We start from the raw sequence: 21,801 nt of genomic DNA on the forward strand, positions 1-21,801 counted from the left end.
AAGTCAATGTTTCTTAACTATTTTCCACCAGTAACATGTTTTTCAGCTCTTTATTCTTTGAGCACATACATAAAGCTATTTATCACAAGGTTTTCAATTCTGATTTACCTTTGCTCAGGGTCCTGTTACCTATCATGAAATCGTATTTGTTAAAGTATAATTGTCCTAAATCCTTGGGTTGCTACAAACGCAGTGGTAAAAATTTTAATGAGATTTCCATCATAGTTTATAAATCTTCCTTACTTAAAATGGACCTAGTGACCTTGTGGTTGAAATCTTGCACTTTACATATGACAAACTTGAATCCCAGACTTATTAAATCATTTTTCCAGAGACACAGTTGGCAAGGAAGTCAGGATTGGAAACTCATGTCTCATGATTTACAAATGAACATTCTCTTCACCACACCACACTATTTTAATACAAGAAGCACCAAAGATACTAGTTCAAAAATAGTACACTTGTGTGGTTTTGTATGACATCTATTTTTTTCATTTAATATAAATCATAAAGATAGCTTCACAAATGCACAAAAATAAATGGGATTATTGCAGAATTTTTGTAATGAGGAAAAGGAAATAATCTAAATGTCCATCAATCTGGAATTAATCCATTCCATAAATAATTAAAGTATATTACATCTACCAATGAAGTACTATGCACCTATTTAACATTGATATTGGTCTATATTCTCAGATATGAAAAGGTAAATTAGTGAAAAACTAGAAGGTACAAAAAAAGTGTACTACAAAGTCATTTGTATAAAAAATAAATATAAGGCCTGCCTGGCTGATTCAGTGAATAGAGCATGCAACTCTTGATCTTGAGATCATGAATTCAAGCCCCACGTTGGATCTAAAACTCACTGTAAAAGATAATAAATAAATACATGAAATCTAGACTCAATAGGTATAAAATAATTATGAAACTATAGCCAAGATCATTAATAGGGGCTGTTATTTCTGGTAAATGGAAAGGGTAAAGAAAAGGAAACTGTTCATTTTATACTTTCCTTGTTTTTTTTTTTATTATACTTTCCTTGTAATAATTAACTTGTAACAGTAAATCAAGAACTATGTACATAAAATTTCAATACATGAAAATAAAACTACATATCACTTATGAAGTCATATTTATGTAATAAAATTATAAAAGCAAGTAGGGGAAAAAGTGATTATCTCTGGGGAGAGAGAGAGAGAGATAAAAAATTGGGGGAAGGAGTATATATCTTTTTAAAATACCTGAAGTAAATATAGAATACTATTAAAACTTTGATAAAGCTGATGTTAATTCTGTTCTTCATATACTTATTCATCTGTTTTATTTTTTTATTCATCTGATTTAAATATGTTATTATAATAAAATAAAGAATGGGAATCCAAGAAGTAAAAATTTAAAATTAAATAATGAAGAAATGGCCTGGTAAATTACCAAGTCATATAAGTGAGTTGCAGAATTACATATATAATTTAAAATGAACATACACAATGCTCAAATATGCACACACACATACTTCACATAACACTCACAGTTTTTCTCAAAGAAAAACTTTGAGAGAGATACATTTAATAGCAATCACCTCTTGGGAAATGGACTTGAGAAGAGGAGAGGTAGAAAAAGAATTTTTATTTTTACTTTAAACATGTCTGCATTTGATCTCTGCAATGAGCACCCTATTAGTTGTATAGTTCAGATATGAACATTTTTAAAAGTTAGAAACACTATAATGGTTTTATGATGATTTCATGATATTTCAGCTAAACAGTAAATAAAGTTAGTCATAGGCCTAAATCTACCTCTTCCTGCTCCTTGCTTCCCAGTATGGTGCTACAGCTACTGTGTCAGGTTAAACTGGCACATTTGTGAATTTGACAATCTCTAAACCCGAGAGGTAATGAATTCTAACTTTGTCCACTTGATTTACCCAGTATCCCTAACACGAGACATGCCTGGCACATGGTGTTTCAAATCAGTATCTACATTTAGAATGATAGTGACCTAGGGGCCTAAAGTGGGAAATAACTGAGCAAGTACTAGAATTACAGAATTTAAGGTCAAAGCCACCTTAGCATTTATGGAGAAAACTCTACCAGGTCCTACAACCCTAAAAACAAAGGATAAGTCTCCCTTGAAGACACTTGAAGTTCTAGATGAGAACTCTTGAGTTATTCTTTTTTCTGACTTAAGAAAAATATGTTTCTTCCTAGGTGTTCAAGCCTTAAACAGCTAAAAGAACATGATTAATGATTTGGTCCTGGGGAGGTTTGCCACAATAAGTCATCCTTGGAGAATCTCTGCTCCATCTCAAGGACATGAGGCATGTGGCAGCTGTGGGATGTAATTAGGAAAAGGATCAGACACGACAGCTAAATATGTCTGATCTTCCTCCCAACTCTGTCATCTTATACTGCACCACCAAATGTAAATCCAACAGAAGCAATTCCTATTTCCTTATATAGTTACTAGAGTCTGTAGATGGTTTTCTTTTTTTTTTTTTTTAAAGATTTTATTTATTTATTCATGACAGAGAGAGAGAGAGAGAGAGAGGCAGAGACACAGGCAGAGGGAGAAGCAGGCTCCATGCAGGGAACCTGACATGGGACTCGATCCCGGGTCTCCAGGATCACGCCCCAGGCTGAAGGTGGCGCCAAACCCCTGGGCCATCGGGGCTGCCCTGTAGATGGTTTTCTAAGGAAATACTTGATTTCCAGAATAATCTCCTTATTTAGTGAAGAGTTTCGGAAAACATTTCTCACAACAGATAGACAAAAATTTTTTAAACAGGTCCATATCTAATGTTGGCAAGAATGTGGGGCAATGGGGCAGCCCAGGTGGCTCAGCGGTTTAGCGCCACCTTCGACCCAAGTTATGATCTTGGAGACCAGGGATCAAGTCCCACATCAGTCTCCCTACATGGAGCCTGCTTCTCCCTCTGCCTGTGTCTCTGCTTCTGTGTGTGTCTCTCATGAACAAATAAATAAAATCTTAAAAAAAAAAAGAGAGAATGTGGGGCAATGGAACAGGTGGGAGTTTGGCTCTTAATAGTAACAGCTGTACCGGGATGCCTCCACTGAAGTAAGCAACTCCTGCATTTGTACACCAGGTACAAACATACAAAAAGGGGCCAGATGTTATTAAGAAAAATGCACAAGAATATTATCACAACATTGCTTACCATTTATGACATCAAGACATGGGAAATAAATGTCCATCGTTAGAACAAATCAACTGGAGTATATTCACATAATAGATTAATGTAGACAGTGAACATGAATGACCTATTCGCTATGTGCATCAAAAGGGATAGATCACAAAAACATAATGTTGATTGGGGGAAAAGGTAAGTTAACAAAAGAAATAACAAGATTGCCCATTTGGACAATATTCAAAAGCAAACAAATCCAAAATTTTATGGTTCTGGGATATACATCTAGAAAGCAAAGTCATGGGAGGCCCGGGTGGCTCAGCAGTTGAGCATCTGCCTCTGACTCAAGGTGTGATTCCAGAGTTCTGGGATCAAGTCCCACATCGGGCTCCCTGCATGGAGCCTGCTTCTCCCTCTGCCTATGTCTGCCTCTCTCTTTCTCTGTCTCTCATGAATAAATAAAATCTTTAAATAAATAAAAAAAAGGCAAAGCCATTTTCAAAATGAAGGGAAATAATAAACACTAAATTCTCAATTGTGGATATCAGGTAAGGAGAGGAGGAGGAAGATTAGGGTGGACACAGAGGGTGTTTGAGTGATACTGGTAGTGTTCTACTTTTAAAACGATGAAAAAAATTGGATGATAAACTCACAGTAGTCATTTCATTATTATTTAAAATGTACATATTCATTACAGACTCTTCCAAATGTAATATATACCTCACAATAACATTTTTAATACTTTATTTATTTATTAATGAGAGACATAGAGAAAGAGAGAGGGGCAGAGACACAGGCAGAGGGAGAAGCAGGCTCTACCGAGCCACCGAGGCTGCCCTCACAGTAACATTTAAAAGGTGAAATGGGAAAAAGCTGTTATTGATTTCAACAATAAACATTTTGTATAACAATGACAATGGTATTAACTGATACATAGCACCTTTAAAATTATAAAATGCAATTGCCTGGGTGGCTCAGTCTGTTAAGCATCTGACTCGATTTTGGCTCAGGTCATGATCTCAGGGTCATGGCATCGGGCCTTGGGCTCCCTACTCAGCAGGGAGTCTGTTTGAGGATTCTCTCCCTCTGCCCCTCCTCCTGCTCTCATGCTCTCTCTCTCTCAAATAAATAAATCTTTTTTAAAAAAATTACAAAATACTTTCACATACATTATCTCATTTATCTCTCACAATGGCCTTGGCTGGTCAGCTGGTTGGCAGCATTATCCCCGTTTTCATCAAAAATATGCTGAGATATTGAAAGATCTATTGATTTGCTCATTTAATATCTAAATATCAGGAAAAGAAAACCTTACATGTCTGATACCAACACAATAGCTGCCTAAAATTTATATTTAAATTTTTGCATGTAATATTAGTAATACTGTGTGTTAGGTTGAATTATAGTGATGAGTAACATTTATTGAGTCCTGAGTACTATTTACATGCTTATGTGCTTTATGTCATTAATCCTCACAACAGACAGGTACTATTATTATGCAGCCTGTTTTACAAGCAAAGAAACGGACATAGTGGGATTAAGTAAAGTTACTTAATCTGTGTCTACTGTCACAACCGGCAAACATAGATTTTTTTTTAAGATTTTATTTATGAGAGACACAGAGAGAGAGAGAGGCAGAGACACAGGCAGAGGGAGAAGCAGGCTCCCATCAGGAGCCCAATGTGGGACTCAATCCTGGGACTCCAGGATCACGCCCTGGGCCAAAGGCAGGCGCCAAACCGCTGAGCCACCCAGGGATCCCAAACATAGATTTAAATGTCTCTAAGACCAGGTCCTTAACCAGCATGCAACTCTCTCAGCATTTTTTTTTTTTTTAAGAGAGGGAGCAAGAAGAGGGAGGGAGGGACAGAGAGAATCCAAGCAGGCTCCATGCTTAGCGTGAGCCCAACACAGGGCTTAAGCTCACAACCCTGGGATCACAACCTGAGCCAAAATCAAGAGTTGGATGCTTAACCAACTTAGCTACCCAGGCACCTTGCCCCAGTAATTTTTTTCTTCTCCCTCCAACTTCTCCAACCAGTTAATGGGCAGAATACGCAAGACTTTTAGCAATTCCAGTAGATCCCCATTATTCGTGAATTCCGTGTTTGTGAATTTGCTTATTTGCTTAAATTTATTTTTAACCCCAAGATCAATATTCCCCAAACTTTCCATAGTCACTCTTGGACATGCACAGAGTAACCACAAACTTGACTCACTGGAAATGCACATACACAGCTGAGGTTGAACAAGGTAGTCTTGTGCTCTCATATTTTAAACAAGTGCCCTTTGCAGTCTATTTAATACCCCAAGATTTTTGCATTTTTGTGCTTTTTCTTGGTGACTTTTCTGTTTAAAATGGCCCTCAAGCATAGTGCAAAAGTGTTGTGTTATGTTCCTAAGTGCAAGAAGTCTATGATGTGCCTTACAAAGAAAATATGTGTGTTAGACAAATTTCATTCAGGAATGAGTTATAGTGCTGCTGGTGGAGAAGTCAGTGTCAATTATGTACATTAAATAAGGTTTCTTTAAACAGAAACACATATAAAACAAATTTATACAGTCGACCCTTGAGCAACACAGGTTTGAAATGCTCAGGTCCACTTATAGTGGGATTTTAAAAAAATAAATATAGTACAGTACTACAGATTTATTTTCTCATCATTGTGATTTTCTTAACATTTTCTTTTCTCTAGCTTACTTAATTGTAAGAATACAGCATATAATACACATAACATACAAAATGTGTGTTAATCAACTATTTTTGGTAAGGCTTCTCGTCCATGGTAGACTATTAATAGTTAAGCGTAGGGGGAATCAAATCAAATTATATATGAATTTTCAAATACGTGGGGGATCAGCACTCCTAACTCTCATTTTGTTCAAGGGTCAACCATATAGTGATCAGTTGACCAAAATGCTATGACCAAATGGCAGGACCTGAATCTGTATTTCCCCTAGTAGCAGTGGTTCAGTATCTGCTAATTCAGTGTTCTTTATGATTTTATGGAGCATAAACTATCACGAATACTGAGAAAATAGAGTATCCTTGTGGCGTGTGGTGCTAAAATGATAGCTCTGGAGGCCAGCTGTCTGGTTCTAATTCTGCCATTTACATAGTGGTATTAATGAGGATAACTCATTAGCCTGTTTACAATTCAGTGTCCTTTTTGACAATAAAATACTAATATTAGTACATATCTCATCACTGGGGAGTTGGGAGAGCTAAATAACATGCAACCAATGAATTCTTAGCACAATGTCTGGTAGATAAACTCTCAGTGTGTAAGTTATTACTATTATTGATACTAATTTACATTTGAAATAAGAACTATCATGTTTGTGTAGGTAAAGATAAGCACTAACATTTATTTTTTTTTATGATAGTCATACAGAGAGAGAGAGAGAGGCAGAGACACAGGCAGAGGGAGAAGCAGGCTCCAGCACCGGGAGCCCGACATGGGATTCGATCCCGGGTCTCCAGGATCGCGCCCTGGGCCAAAGGCAGGCGCCAAACCGCTGCGCCACCCAGGGATCCCTGTTGCTACTATTTTTTAAGACATTTATTTATTTGAGAGACAGAGAGAGAAGAGAGTGAGTGGAGGAGGAGCAGAGGGATAATACATAAATAAGTGTTGCCCTAAGTTTAGTGAGCCACTCTAGTAAATAATGTAATCTAATGGGGAGGAGGTCATGGGAACATTCTATTTGTGGCCAAGAAGAACAGAAGTTGTGAGTAATCTGGGAACTACTACTTGCTATTGGCACCTGGAGTGAAGTGCAGTCTTGGAGGACTCAGCCCTTAATCCGGGGGATACAACATCATCTTCAGGTAGGTCATGTCAGAAATGAGTGAAATTGACACCAGCTAGTCTCACAGAATTGTTTGATGTAAGAAGAAAAAAAACAACAACCTGCACATATGGTGACCAGAAGTTCAGAGGTGAAATGTCAGCTGTGTGGGGGAGACACACAGAAAAGGGAGAACTCGGGTTTTTTTCCCTACCCAGAGGGGAACGGGGGTGGTTCCCCAATGTAGTAGCCATGCCTTCTGTTGCCTGCATTTCAGTGAAAATGAAATGCGGAAGAAAAGAGGAAGAAGAAACGGAATGGAGAAGACATGTTTTAAATAATGCCCAAGTAGGATAGCTAACCTACAAAATCCACGAGAATCTACTCAAAAAAATTATGTAGACTTAATTATGTAGACTTCCACTTATGAGCACTATCTGTCCCTCAATAGTCCTGAATCCTGTCCCCACCAAAAAACATTCTTATGGCTTTTCATCAGATTAGAAAAAACCAGAGGCCTGTGCTCTTGACCGCTTTCAGTTTCACAGAACTAAAGCCCCGAAGAGTGTTTGTGGAAAATGTGACTGCATGCAGTTTCCTTCCCTTCAATCTCCCTCCCTTGGCTATCTTAGTATATATTGTAATAGAAAAATAATAACCAATAAATTAATAGAAGAAACATTTAATTTTCTTTAAACCAATCAGATCTGAATGATGGATGTATCTTGCCAAATTTGACTGATTTCTTTCAAGATTCAGGCATATGTGCATCAGATACTTGTTATTTTGATGAAATTAACAGGTTTTTTTGCTTCATTTTACTTACTTTTCAACTGAATTGCTTTCATCTCTCTGTGGACTTTATCTTCAATTTGTATTCCTACTTGGTTTTACTATAACTATGTGTGTAATTAGACACTTAAACTGAAAGAAGAAGAGAGTACATCTAATCTACATCCTTGTGGGCCACAGATAAGGATTTGATTTGACAGAAAGGACACGACTTAACAATAGGAAAAGAACATTCTGGGGCAACTGGGTGGCTCAGTGGGCTAAGTGTCTGCCTTTGCCTCAGGTCATGATCCCAGTGTCCTGGGATTGAGCTCTGAATCAGGCTCCCTGCTCAATGGGGAGTCTGCTTCTCCCTGCTCTTGCACTCTCACTCAATCTCACTCCCTTTTTCTCTCCCTCTAAAATAAATAAATAAAAGCTTTATAACAAACCAAAAAAAAGCACATTCCATAAATTACTTGTTAGATGTCCAAGATGGGAGAATGGTTGTGATAAAATAGGCAACTGGATGCTACATAAATTTTTGGCATAATAATTGCTAACATTAAAAAATAAATTGCTAACATGTATTGAGTGCTTCTGTGCTAGCACTCTTCCAAGTGCTTTGTATGTATTCATTTACTCCTAACAATCCTACAGAGTACAATGAATATTCCCCAAAATCAGTTATTGCCCAGTCAGGAAAATAGAAACCATTATAGGTATGTCATATGGGGTATTTAATATAAGGATTTGGCTATAAAAATGTTGGAAGGACTAGAGGAATAAAAGGAGAGGAGTTGCTATAATCTCAGGAAACTGCTTTCAGAGAACGGGAGAAGGGTGTCACCCAGAATGGGCAAGAATGCACTTGTCTTTGAGGCTGCAGGCTTTTGCTGCTGCATAATGGGCATCCAAAACTCATGGCCTGAAGCTGCTGCTAGAACCAGTAATCCAGCTCGAGCCCACAGGGGCCAGCAGCTACCATGGCCACACATCCCATCTCCACTGCAAGTCACCAGAGTTGTTCTGCTGCTACAGGAGCCAGGAGCTCAAGGACTCCTTCAATCACTCTCCTTTTGTGTATGTGTGTGTATAATGTAGTTTCATATATATTGTTTTAATGTTTAGTCTATTTTACCATTTTTGTTCTTCTACTTTTAAAATAGATTTGCAGGGACACCTGAGTGGCTCAGTGGTTGAGTGTCTGCCTTTGGCTTAGGGCATGACCCCAGGGTCCTGGGATCAAGTCCGCATCAGGCTCCCTTCATGGAGCCTGCTTCTCCCTCTGCCTGTGTCTCTGCCTCCCTCTCAGTCTCTCATGAATAAATAAATAAAATCTTAAAAAATAAAGTAAGATTTGCAAAGCACCTGGTGGCTCAGTCAGTGAAGTGGCCAACTTGATTTCGGCTCAGGTCATGATCACAGGGTTGTGAGATGGAACCCATGACAGGCTCCATGCTGGGCATGGAGGCTGCTTAAGATTCTCTCTCTCCCTCTCCTTCTCCCCCCCTACCCTCACTCACACATGGTGTACACCTGTGCACTCTCTCTCTCTCAAAAAATAAATAAAAAATAAAATAAAATAATAAAATAAAATAAAATAGATTTGCAATCCTGGGTGCCTGACTGGCTGAGTCAGTGGTGCATGCAGCTCTTGATCTCCTGGTTGTGAGTTCGAGCCCCATGTTGGGCTTAGAGATTATTTAATAAATTCAATAAGTTAAATAAACAAACGAACAGATTTGCAATTGTGAACAAATGAAGTTCCAGAATCAAATGCAATGATTCCCTTTAACTTTCACTGTCTAATAGTACATGAACATGCCCCTCTGGCAGAGCCTACTGAGATTCCACTAGAGAGAAGGCCTAGGAAATGTGGTACCCAGGCTTCCAATAGAGAGATAATAAGGAAGGATGGGAATGGGCTTAAGTTCAATAGATAAAATCAGACATAATCCCCGTTTTGCAGTGGAGGAAATGAAAACACAGAGTTTAAATAATTTCTATACAGTCCCACAATGAAATGGCAGAGCTGGGATCCAAACTCGGTTTTCATCAAAGTCCTTAAGGACAGAAACTTTGTTGTCCATTTATATTTAATTCTCTCAGACAAAACAGGCTAGCGATTCTATGATTCCAAAGTTTTAAATTTGGCCAGGTCAATACAAATTGCCATTGATGAAAATGTAGAATTAACCAGTAGCTCATAACAAGTGTAATATGAATGACTTTGTAAAATGTATTCAAAATTTCATTCTAGGGCATCTAATCTCTGCTTAGACATTTATAATTAGATATTCCAAAGGATCAAAATGTGGGGTGGCTGAGTGGTTTAGTTGGTTAAGCATCCATGTCTTTGTTTCAGCTCAGGCCATGGTCTCAGGGTCTTGGAATCAAGTCTGCATGGAGCCCCGTGTTGGGTTCCACACTCAGCGTGGAGTCTACTTCTCCCCATCTCTTTGCCCCTTCTCCAGCTCGTGTTTTCTCTCTCAATCTCTCAAATAAATAAAATATTTTTTAAAAAGGAACAATACAGAAGATAACCACCTAAATCTCCCCAAATTTTCAACATTGTACCACAAAAACAACTAGTACCTTATAAGAAGGGACGGAAGTCATCCAGAAACAAGAGTACTACTTTTGAGAGGTTTTCAATAATTTCCTTCCTGATCTGAAATCTAAGGATCACAAATGGAAGTTCTCTGGTTTTAATTGCTTAACAATCTTTAGAAAGACAGGAATCAGTAAAACTTAATACACTTGAGAAACAACTTGATTTTTTCTTTTCTTTTCTTTTTTTTTTTTTGAGAGACAACTTTGAAGACTCTTAATTCTTTGAGTTATATTGTGTTTTTTTTAATTTGATTTATTTATTCATTCATGAAAGACACACACAGAGAGAGAGAGAGAGAGAGGCAGAGACACAGGCAGAGGAAGAAGCAGGCTCCATGCAGGGAACTCAACATGGGACTTGATCCAGGGACTCCAGAACCACGCCCTGGGCAGAAGGCAGGCGCTAAACCGCTGAGCCACCCAGGGATCCCCTCTTTGAGTTATATTGAAAAGTCAACATCTTTTTCAACATTTCCATCCATTCATTCATGCCCTAAATGTGTATTATATCAGAATGTAGCAGGCACTGGACACAGGAAACAAAGTCATGGCCTAGTAGGACAGAGAGACAGATAAACTGCTACTTTTTCTCCACTACTTAAGGCCTATAAAATTTCTATCCATCTTTAAGGCCCAGCTCAAGTGTCACCTGTTCAGTGAATCTGTTTGCTTCAGTAAGAATTAGCCTTCTTTCTTCTATGTTTGCAGGGCACATTGGGAACTTCCCAGCAGCCCTTAATATGCCATAAATGATGTACATCTCATTGCTTCTGTATCTCCTACAGTGCAAAACATACTGTCTATAGTAGAAGCAGAGTACATGTTTATGATACTAAACTTAATGAAAAAGACCTGACATTTTGCAAGTAGAAAAGATGCTCTCACCACTGTTACTGAAAGTATAAATTGATGGAATCTCTTTAGTAGGAAATTATATATTTTTCAAAAATGTAAATGCACATATTCTTAGTTATAGCAATTATAACTCTAGGAACCTATTCTACAGAAATATTCATAGATGTGTAAAATACAAGAGTACTCATTGGAGCATTGTTTGTAACAGCTTTAAAAGTTGATAAAAAACAGGGCACCCAGGTGACTCAGTCACTCAGACTCAGACTCAGGGGTGAATCTGCTTGAGATTCTCTTTCCCTTTCCCTCCCCCTTTGCCTCTCCCCTTGCTCATGTTTAAGCTCTCTCTATATAAAACAAATAAATAAGCTTTTTCAAAAAAGTTGATAAAAACAGACTATCAACAAAGGAATAATTTATCAAATAGGATAATATGGAGCAATGTAAAGAGTATGATGTAGACTACTATGTCCTGATATGAAAAGATAAATAGGAAAAGCATAAGACAACAAGTGTAATGAAATTGTGTTTATACTTATGAAGATTACCTCCAGGGAGCAAAAATAGGAGGTGTTTTGGAAATTTTCATTTTCATCTTAATCCTTCTATATTTAAAAATCTTTTTAACATGGGAATGAATTATTTTATGTATATATGTATATATATATATATATATATACAATGTGTATATATGCACACTTATGACAATACTATCTATTGTATGCTTAGTATTTGTGCTTTCTGAATTTTCTGAATTTCTGAATATTTTCATTATTCAATGTTTCAAAATACTAGGTAAAAAAAGAGAATATACTTAATAGAATTATATACGTATACTGGGCAGCCCCGGTGGCGCAGCGGTTTAGCGCCGCCTGCAGCCGGGAGTGTGATCCTGGAGACCCGGGATGGAGTACCACGTCGGGCTCCCTGCATGGAGCCTGCTTCTCCCTCTGCCTGTGTCTATGCATCTCTCTCTCTCTGTGTCTCTCATGAATAAATAAATAAAATCTTAAGAAAAAAGAATTATATACACTAACATGGAAGTATGTTCTGATATATTGGGGTTTTTTAAAGATTTTATTTATTTATTCATGAGAGACACAGAGAGAGAGAAAGAGGCAGAGATACAGGCAGAGGGAGAGCAGGCTCCACACAGGGAGCCCTATGCGGGACTCGATCCTGGGACTCCAGGACCACGCCCTGGGCCGAAGGCAGGCACTAAACTTCTGAGCCACCCAAGAATCCCCTGTTCTGACATATTTTTTTAAGCAGAAAAGTAGATCATAAAATCACATATAAATTACAATCCCAGTTTTGTTTGAAACTACCTTTTTAAAAGGTATGTGTCATACTTAGAACAAATTTACAAAGAATGAATGCTAACTTATTAAAAATAGATACTTCCAGGCAGTGGGATTGGAAATAAAAACTTTCATTCTTTTACCCTGTATACTTTTGTATTATTTCAATTAATCTTTTTTGTGATATGTACTGCTCCTGTCATTCAATAACAATGGGCATCAATCAATCAGTCAGTCAGTCTCAACTCCTGGCATTTTTCTTGGATCTCTCTGACTTAAAAATATTTCACAGTGATTTTTCTGCAAGAAAACAAGAGGAGGAGCAGATATTGTTTGGACAATAATTGATTTATATGGATGGAAGCCTTTACCCCAGGCAACACTGTTCAAATACATTTGACCCGAGTGAATATTATTTCATATACATATGTGTAAAATAATAGTGTGAGTGAGAATCCTTTGAGGTGTATACTTTAAGCAGGAATCACTGCTCAAGGTCCCTCTCCAATCTTCTGTACTCCTTCCTGATGAAACAATCTAATTGACTATTCTCCCCAAACCCAGTACCTGAAGCATCCTCCCACCCACCTGCCTCTGATTTTGCTCCACACAAACACTCTAAACTGCATGTCAGCTTCTTCTGTCTATAGAAGTCTTTATTAAAGACCAGCCCAAGGTGCCTGGGTGGCTCAGTCAGTTAAGTATCCAACTCTTGGTTTTGGCTGAGGTCATGATCTCAGAATCATGATATCAAGGCCCAAGGAGGGGGCTCCAAGATCAGCTCAGAGTTTGCTGGGGATTCTGTTTCTCTTTCTCTGCCCCTCCCCCTGCTCAAGCTCTCTCTGTGTGTCTGTTTTCTCAAATAAATAGAATCCTTTTTTAAAAAGTCTTTAAGGATCTGTCCAGATCTTACTTCCACCTTCAGACTTTCCTAGATTGCCCCAAGCCAAATGTACCCTTCCCTGTTATGTTTTACTATTTCACTTCTATTAGTACTTGTGCCACTAAAGTCTGAGCTGTATTATAGATTTTGGAGGGGATGGGATATGGGTACATATCCCTCCTAGACTGTGAATCTCTCAATATTAGAACATAGCTTAATTAATCTGATTTTGGTATGGCATGTTTCTTTACACATAGTAAGCATTTAAGAGATGCTATTTGAGATTCACTACATGAGGTGGTGCAGGTCATACATCCCAACCACTCAGCACCTCCACCCTCACATACCATAGCATCATTTGTGTGCATTTCTAGAACACAAGCAAAAGCCTATAAAGCAAGATGCACCAGTATAGAAGTATTTTCTCTTTAGCCATATTCTGTGTTCTGCAGAAAGCTTCCAAGAATAATGTCCTCCCACTTCCGCTTTTTTACTTTTCTTATCTGAGACATTCAGAAGTGACTCACTTCGAAACTCATCCTGTGAAGTCAGATAAGTAGTCAAAAGTGTGAGTTGCATCTAACATGATCAAAACGAAGAGAGGGAAGAGGAACAGCTCAGCCAATTTCCTAAACGTACTTCATAACTTGATTGTGGGTAAGTGTGAGGACCACACAGGATTTGTGGGGACCTCCAGATCAGTGCTGAGGCCTTCAGCTACTGTCAGGTTTTTGGTAAGAAAGCCTAGATCCACTTGATAACTTGTGCTCCTTTTGCTTATTACTGATAATGGTTTGAGAGTCTATCTTCTCTTCCCCCCATTCCTTCTCTAAATTTCATTTCTTTTGTTTTATCCCCACATTCACTTTTCTTCTAAATATCCCACACTCTATTTATCTTTGTTCTAATATATTCACTCTAGAACTAAGAGTGATTTTTCATGACATTTTTTTTTCCTCTCTTAAATTGGCTATGTTTCTCTTTCTGGACTTTGATTCCAGCTTTCTGCGATCGTTTTGTTTTTCAAATCAGTTGCTGTTTTATATTTTTTTCCTCATTCCATTTCCTTTTTTTTTCTTTTATTCTTTTGCTTATTCTTTATTGTTACTGATTCTGTCACCCTATTGTTAGTATTTGATTCTGGAATCTACTTTCTTTTCTTATCTTCTTGAATTTTAACTTCAGGATTTTCTTTATCCTTTTAATTACTTTTGGCCAATTTAGTGTTAAAAACTAAAAAAGAGGGGAAAAAAAGAATGAGAAAAAATTCTACCGATCTTAAATGTAGAGGTATCATGCAACCAAAACACTTGGAAAAGTGTAAAAAGCGATCTTGTTCATCTGACTTTTAAGATTGATTCAAACATACTTTGATTTCAAGACAGATAATATGTGATATTTAAAATATAGCTCATATCAAGGACTCTATTTGCATTGGAATTTTGCTCTTTTCAGTCTTTTTTAAACATTTATTTATTTATTTATTTATTTATTTATTTATTTATTTATTTATTTTATTTTAGAGGGAGAGAGTGCAAGGGGCAAGAAGGGCACAGGGTGAGGGAGACACTCTGCAGCAGACTTTGTGCAGAGCAGAGTTCAACTTGAGGCTTGATCCCATGACCCTGAGATCATGACCTGAGCCAAAATCAAGAGTAGTCGCTTAACCACCGGAGCCACCTGGGCACCCCTCTTTTTAATCTCTGTTACTTCAGTTTGTTCAGTTCTTTGTAACTTTCCCTTTGTAAACAATACCAAAGCCTTTTTAGTTCTGTGGTTCTTTGTAGTAGAAAGGGTATTGGCATGACAGACACTGGATTTAAGATTTTAGAACCTCCTAATATGTGAAAGTCCCCTAATCTGCTGAGTTTCCATGTCAAAAACTGCCAATAAAACTAGAGACAAGAAAGGATTATTACTATGTTTCCTTTCAGCCTTAGCATTCTCTGATTCTATCCTTCTATCAGCATTTTATGGATCTCCACATGAATATGTGTATTTCTGTAAGACAGTGAATCAGAATAACGGGCATGCGCAACAAGGAAAGAAAGAATCCTGATAGGACTTGAATATTTGAGTAAGGCTATAGAGAGGGGAATGAGAACCACTTCTTCTTTTTTATTATTTTGTTGACTCAGTTATTTTGACTTCTGTTAATCACAGAAGACACATGACAACATTTGATTAGCTCAGCAGAACTAATTCCAAGTCACAAAAATATTTTGGGACTCTATGAAAGGAAACATAAAATGCTATTAGAGCCAGTAAGAACCGGAAACTGGAAAACAAAAGGGAAGTTAGAAGAGACAACATCTTTAATGGATGAAATGGATAAGAATAAGAATTTTAAATTTAGCTGAAAAAGAAAAAAAGTAAACTCCTAAAACGAACATCCATCCCCTGAAGTAATCTTTGATCTTTATGTCATACAAGGCATTGTGCTATAACTTCTGTAGAGCAAGCACTTAAGTACAAGACTCATTTTTACCATCATGAAATTTAGGGCCAGAAAAAGAGATAAGACAACCATGATAATAATTATAATACAAGATAAAATGCATCATTGCACAGAAAATATGAAAGGAGAAGTTCAGCATATACACACACAAATTCAAGAGGCTTAAGAACCAATTTCTGATTGAGACTCTAAAAGGAGGTTTCGAGGAAGAATAATATTTGAGCTTGTTCTGAAAAATGGCTAGAATTTCAACAGGTAGAGATTAAGGATGCAGGAGAGGGGAGGTGAAGTTGAAGGACATAATTCCAGACAGAAGTAAATAATATTAGCCAGAATAGTGAGTTGTTCAAGAAAGCTATAAGGTAGGGTACATTTACATGAGTTTTCAGAATTGGAAAGGTAATGTCACCGAGGCCAAGAGAATGATGTGGTGGATGAAGACAAAAAAAAAAAAAAAAAGACGTTTGAATTTGTCATTTAGAGATAATTCTAGCCCAGGGATGGGGCAGAAGACAAATTACAAAGGATTGAAAAAATTATGATTAACAAGGGATAAAAAAGCAGACCCTGAAACTAGCTAAAAAAAGAGAAACTATGCTTTAAAAAAAGAGAGAGAGCGACTTAAGAAACATAACATCCCAATACAAAGTGTGATCCTAGATTAGCTGTAACTGTGGACAAATCAGAGATAGAAAATACTTTGGGGACAGTTGGGAGGAAAAAAAAACTAGATAAAGACTGAATATTCCTTAAAGTACAATCTTACTGCATAATGGAGAGACTCACTGAAAAGGGAAAGCGGTTTGTAAAACAAGATGCGTGCGAGTTCAGAGCAGCATGATTCACAAGAGGTAAAAGGTGAAAGCAATTCAGATGTCCATCTGGAAATGAATGGATAAACAAGATGTGGTGTTTACATACAATGAAATATTATTTAACCTTAAAAAGGAAAGAAATTCTGACATCTGCTACAACATGGATGAGCCTTGAGAACATTATGCTGAGTGAGACAAGCCAGACACCAGAAGACAGATGCTGTATGATTCCATTTATATGAGTTGTCTCAAGTAGCCAAATACATGGTAACAGAAAGTAGCATGGTGGTTTGCAGGAACTGGGGAGAGAAAGAAGTGGGGAGCTGTTGTCTAATAGAATTAGAGTTTCAGTTTTACAAGGTGAAAAAGTTGTGGAGATTAATTGCATGATAATATGAATATACTTAACACTGCTGAACTTTATACTTAAAAGATGGTTACAGGGGCGACTGGGTGGCTCAGTTGGTTAAGCACCTGCCTTCTGCTCAGGTCATGATCCTGGGGTCCTTGGATGGAGTCCTGTGTCCAGCTCTGCTCAGTGGGGACTCTGCTTCTCCCTCTGCCTCTGCCTGCTGCTCTGCCTACGTATGTTCTCTCTCTCTCTGTCAAATGAATAAAGTCTTTTAAAAATTTTTTTAAATAAAAAATAGGTAAATTTTGTGTTATGTGTATTTTACCATATTTAAAGAATTTTTAAATATGCACAGAATAATCTAATTTTGTTAAATTTTGATTAAGAAAAATATGCATATATTTTAAAATGTGAATAACATTTTAAATACAAGAAAGAAATGACAGGCGATAAGGGAATCAGTGCAGAGAGAGTGAACAGTGCTTGAAAAATTTGAAAGCAAAAGGAAAAGATGAGGTTGTATCCAAAGATATAACTGAATCTACCTTTTTTTGTGGTAGTGAGTCCTTTGAAAATCTAGTAGAGGGAATGGATGGATCTTCTGTCCTCATAGAAATGAGAATATGTAAAGCTTAAAATCCTACATGCCTCTTGAGGTGGTGATGGTGCTTCACAAGCCCTTTCATGGATCTAATGTTGGGAACCTCTGGTCTAAAAGTTATTGTTCGTCCATTTAGCTGATTTGTTTTCAATAGGGACCACAGAATGAGGAAAGGAACCAGTGCAGAATGAGAAATTGGAAGTGCAAGACAAGAAATGGACATTAATAGGGACTTCCGAATGAAATTATGATTTCAATACAAATTTTTAAAAGATTCTATTTATTCATGAGAGACACAGAGAGAGAGGCAAAGACATAGACAGAGGGAGAAGCAAGCTCCCCAAGGGGAGCCCAATGCAGGACTTGATCCCAAGACTCTGGGATCACCACTGGAGCCAAAGGCAGATGCTCAATCCCGAGTCACCCAGGTGCCCCTTGATACACATTTATATTGATATGGTAGATTTTAATGATCACAGAATGTTTTTGTGGTCCAGTGTGAAGCCAAGGAATACAAACTACAACAGTGTGAGGACTTTTGTGGTTCTACATCATTATGTGAGAGGGTTATAATTCTAAGGACATGCTTTAAAAGAAAAAGATAGTTTTAATATTTTCTAATTTTTAATTTAAAAAATTTTTGTTTATATATATTTTTTAATTTTGTTTATATTTTTATAGAAGTTTAGCAATGGAGGCTTTCTCTGCTGATAACAATTCAACGGACCTACCCTCACATCAGTGGTATGAACCCCAAGCCATTCTCTCCATAGTCATTCTCAGCCTCACTTTCTTATTGGGATTGCCGGGCAACGGGCTAGTGCTATGGGTGACTGGCCTAAAGATGCAGCGGACAGTGAACACAGTCTGGTTTCTTCATCTCACCCTGGCGGACTTCCTCTGCTGCCTCTCCTTGCCCTTCTCCCTGACTCACCTTGTTCTCCAAGGACGCTGGCCCTATGGCTGGCTCCTTTGCAAGCTCATCCCCTCCATCATCATCCTCAACATGTTTGCCAGCGTCTTCCTGCTGACTGCCATTAGCCTGGATCGTTGTCTTCTGGTCCTCAAACCAATCTGGTGTCAGAATCACCGCAATGTGGGGACAGCCTCCACTATCTGTGGATGTATATGGGTGGTAGCTTTTGCAATGTGTATACCTGTGTTCATATACCGAGAAACATTCACTGTAAACAACCATGACAGATGTGGCTACAATTTTGATCTCTACAGCTCATTTGATTATTCAGACTTCACCATTGATCTCCTGGATAATGGGTCTCTTGACAACTCCATTGTTCAGCTGCCTGGAGAAATGGATGATAGGTTAGAGTCTTTCTCTTTGCAAATAAATGATCTTCCTTGGACAGCCACCACTATCCTCCCTTCTCAAACATTTCAAAGACCTTCTCGAGAGTCACTCCTTATGGATTCAACTAAACCATCTAGTCAACATCCATATTATAATTTATTTAAACCTACTGATGAGGTCTCATCTACAATCCCCAGTGGCTTTCTCATTGAAGATCACAGAACTAACCCACTAGATAACTCTGATGCTTTTCTCTCTACTGATTTAAAGCTTTACTCTGGTACTTCCAATAATTCCTTATACTTGTATGAGTTATCCCAAGATTTCCAGGATGATTATTTAGGCCAATTTTCATATGACAATCAAGGACTAACAATACTGATGGCAATAACCATCACTAGACTAGTGGTGGGTTTCCTTCTGCCCTTTATTCTCATGGTGACCTGTTATGGCCTCATTATCTTCCGAATGAGACGGGGCCGCTTCACCAAGACTCGAGTCAAAGCCTTGCGAGTGGCCGTGGCTGTGGTGATTGTCTTCTGTATCTGCTGGGCTCCCTACCACATTGTTGGAGTCCTATCATTGTTTGTTGACCCAGGAACTGCCTTTGGAGAAGCTTTACTGTCTTGGGACCCTGTGTCCATCGCTCTAGCATCTGCCAATAGTTGCTTTAATCCCTTCCTCTATGCCCTTCTAGGAAAAGATTTCAGGAAGAAAGCAAAACAGTCCATGAAGGGCATTCTGGAGGCAGCTTTCAGTGAAGACCTCACACACTCTACCAGCTGTCCCCAAAGCAAAGTCTTTCCAGAAAGAAATAGTATCAGTACAACTGTGTGAAAATATGGAGGAGTTGACCCAAGCAGAAGTTCTTAGGTATTCACCCAGGTTAACATGTGTCTAAAACAATGAGATATCATAAGCTGGGGATTTCAGAAACCATCAAAGAATCAATCCATAGGTTCTCAAAGTATGATCCCAGACTAGTAGCATCAGCATCACCCACTAACTTGTTAGAATCACCTAGAAACTTAATGAATCAGAATCTCTGGAGATGGGGTCCAGCAAGTGCTTTAACAAACTCTCCTGTTTCTAATGAATGCTAAATTTGCGAATCATTGTAAAAATTCGCTTATTTCTATCCCAAACTAAGCCAGTGAGATCAATAAGAACCTAGTCTGTTTTAAAATGATTTTTCCATCATGAAATTTTTTTGTTTGTAATTGTCTAAATCCCCTCCCAGATTCAACTTAAATCTGTTTCACCTAGTCTCACCTGAGTGAAAGATGACCATTTCTTCATGGCTTTGTTGTGGTGTTTTTTAATTAATGTTTTTTAAATGAAAAGAAGGTGCAAAAAAGAGAAAGTCTATGAAAACAAGCAGTTATGAGACTGAGTCTGGAACAGAGTACAATATCAGATGCTTGCTATGTGCAATACTCCTGAATACAAGACTTGGGAATTCCAAGTTTCTATTATTACAACTAAATAAGCATCTACTGTGTGAAGACAGGCTGCTAAGGCATCTGAAAATTTCCTCATAAAATTGGATGTAAGCGGTATTTTGGAGAGTTTTCTATTTGTTTCCTCAATCTGCCTATTGATAGAACCATCTCTCTTCCATTCCCTTTCTTAAGTTCCTTTATTCCTCACTTGCCTCTAGATCTTCTTCCATATTAGATTTTTTGCATCTAATAATCTCTGATATCATAAGGTTCAAATTGCTCCCCTCCTCTTGCTTGAAACTAATATTTCCTAAGGAATTCATTTCAAATGAAAAGAGAAAGAGGGTGCAGGATGGAGCAGCAATCCTTGAATTCACTGCGTAATGACTGAGGGCCCTCCAGGAATATCAACAAACTTTGTGAAGCATGGCTACAGGTGTTTATCATTCACCAGGTATATCTTTGGGTTTTTAAAATTTATCTTTCCCAAAGTAATACATGAGCATAGTTTGAAAAGAAACTCAAAGCTTATGATGAAATATAAGGTTAGCTGCCCCTCTGCCCAACCAAACCCTCCTCCCACTCCCATCTCACAGAAATAACACTTGCAACAATTTTAGACATTTCTTCTGATATTTACCATGATGTCATGTGCTTATGCAGCTAGTTTTTATATACATAAAATCACTTCTTGTCTTGAAAGATGAATTTTATCCACATTCATATTTTTTGCTTATCCATCATCCTAATGTTCGTTAATCATCATACTTCAATTTGTTCAAGACCAAACATTTTCTTCTATCTGTGGATCCATTCCAACGATACATATGGCTTTCCTTCAATCCTTTTTCATTTTTAGAAAAGTATTATTTAACTCTATCACCTTCTCATTTGTCTGTGTATATAAACTTTACTGTGTTAAACTTCTAAAAAAATTTTTAAGATTTTATTTTCTTCACTCATGGAAAACACAGAGCGAGAGAGAGAGAGAGGCAGAGACACAGGCAGAGGGAGAAGCAGGCTCCATGCAGGGAGCCTGACGTGGGACTCGATCCTGGGTCTCCAGGATCACAACCTGGGCTGAAGGCAGCGCTAAACCACTAAGCCACCCAGGCTGCCCAAACTTCTAAAATTTCAAGTTTATTTGTACCACAAATAAACCAAAGTGGAATATATTATTATCACCAAAGTGGAATTATCACAAAAAGTGGAATATAATTATTTAATCTAAAAAAAAAGAAAATGAGATGTTTTAGACTTGCAAGGCACTATTTGTTCAGTGATTGAGGTGAGGATCTAGATTACAAATAATTTATAAAGTACTATGCAGAAAAATTGCAAATAACTGGGAAGTCTTCAATTGTGAGGTAATAATGTCTGACATGATGTAAGATTGCAATGCCACCTTCCAATGTAACCTGCTTATATATTTGATATGAATAAATGCTTTCTCTCTTGTGGTTT

General features: G+C 37.7%; 1 protein-coding gene across 2 annotated transcripts; it reads left to right on the forward strand.

Annotated features, from left to right (window-relative positions):
• The first annotated feature begins 13,915 nt into the window (after positions 1-13,915).
• On the forward strand, positions 13,916-21,798 carry C3AR1 (complement C3a receptor 1). Of its 2 annotated transcripts, none has more exons than XM_055315321.1 (2): positions 13,916-14,017; positions 18,268-21,798. In XM_055315321.1, the coding sequence occupies exon 2, from the start codon at positions 18,278-18,280 to the stop codon at positions 19,730-19,732; it is 1,455 nt and encodes a 484-aa protein (XP_055171296.1). In that variant the 5' UTR covers positions 13,916-14,017; positions 18,268-18,277; the 3' UTR covers positions 19,733-21,798. The 2 variants fall into 2 exon arrangements, with proteins under 2 accessions (XP_055171296.1, XP_055171295.1); XM_055315320.1 differs by lacking the exon at positions 13,916-14,017 and adding an exon at positions 17,116-17,218.
• Positions 21,799-21,801: the final 3 nt, after the last annotated feature.

Source organism: Nyctereutes procyonoides, unplaced genomic scaffold (assembly GCF_905146905.1).
Source record: "Nyctereutes procyonoides isolate TBG_1078 unplaced genomic scaffold, NYPRO_anot_genome, whole genome shotgun sequence".
NCBI classification, from domain to species: domain Eukaryota; kingdom Metazoa; phylum Chordata; class Mammalia; order Carnivora; family Canidae; genus Nyctereutes; species Nyctereutes procyonoides.

What these genes read in the sequence shown, in the direction of transcription:
- C3AR1 (XM_055315320.1), top strand. Translation starts at nt 17,145, where the DNA reads ATGGAGTCCTGTGTCCAGCTCTGCTCAGTGGGGACTCTGCTTCTCCCT. An exon ending in CTGCCTGCTGCTCTGCCTAC is followed by an intron (nt 17,219 to 18,267) that starts GTATGTTCTCTC and finishes ATATTTTTATAG; the next exon opens with AAGTTTAGCAATGGAGGCTT.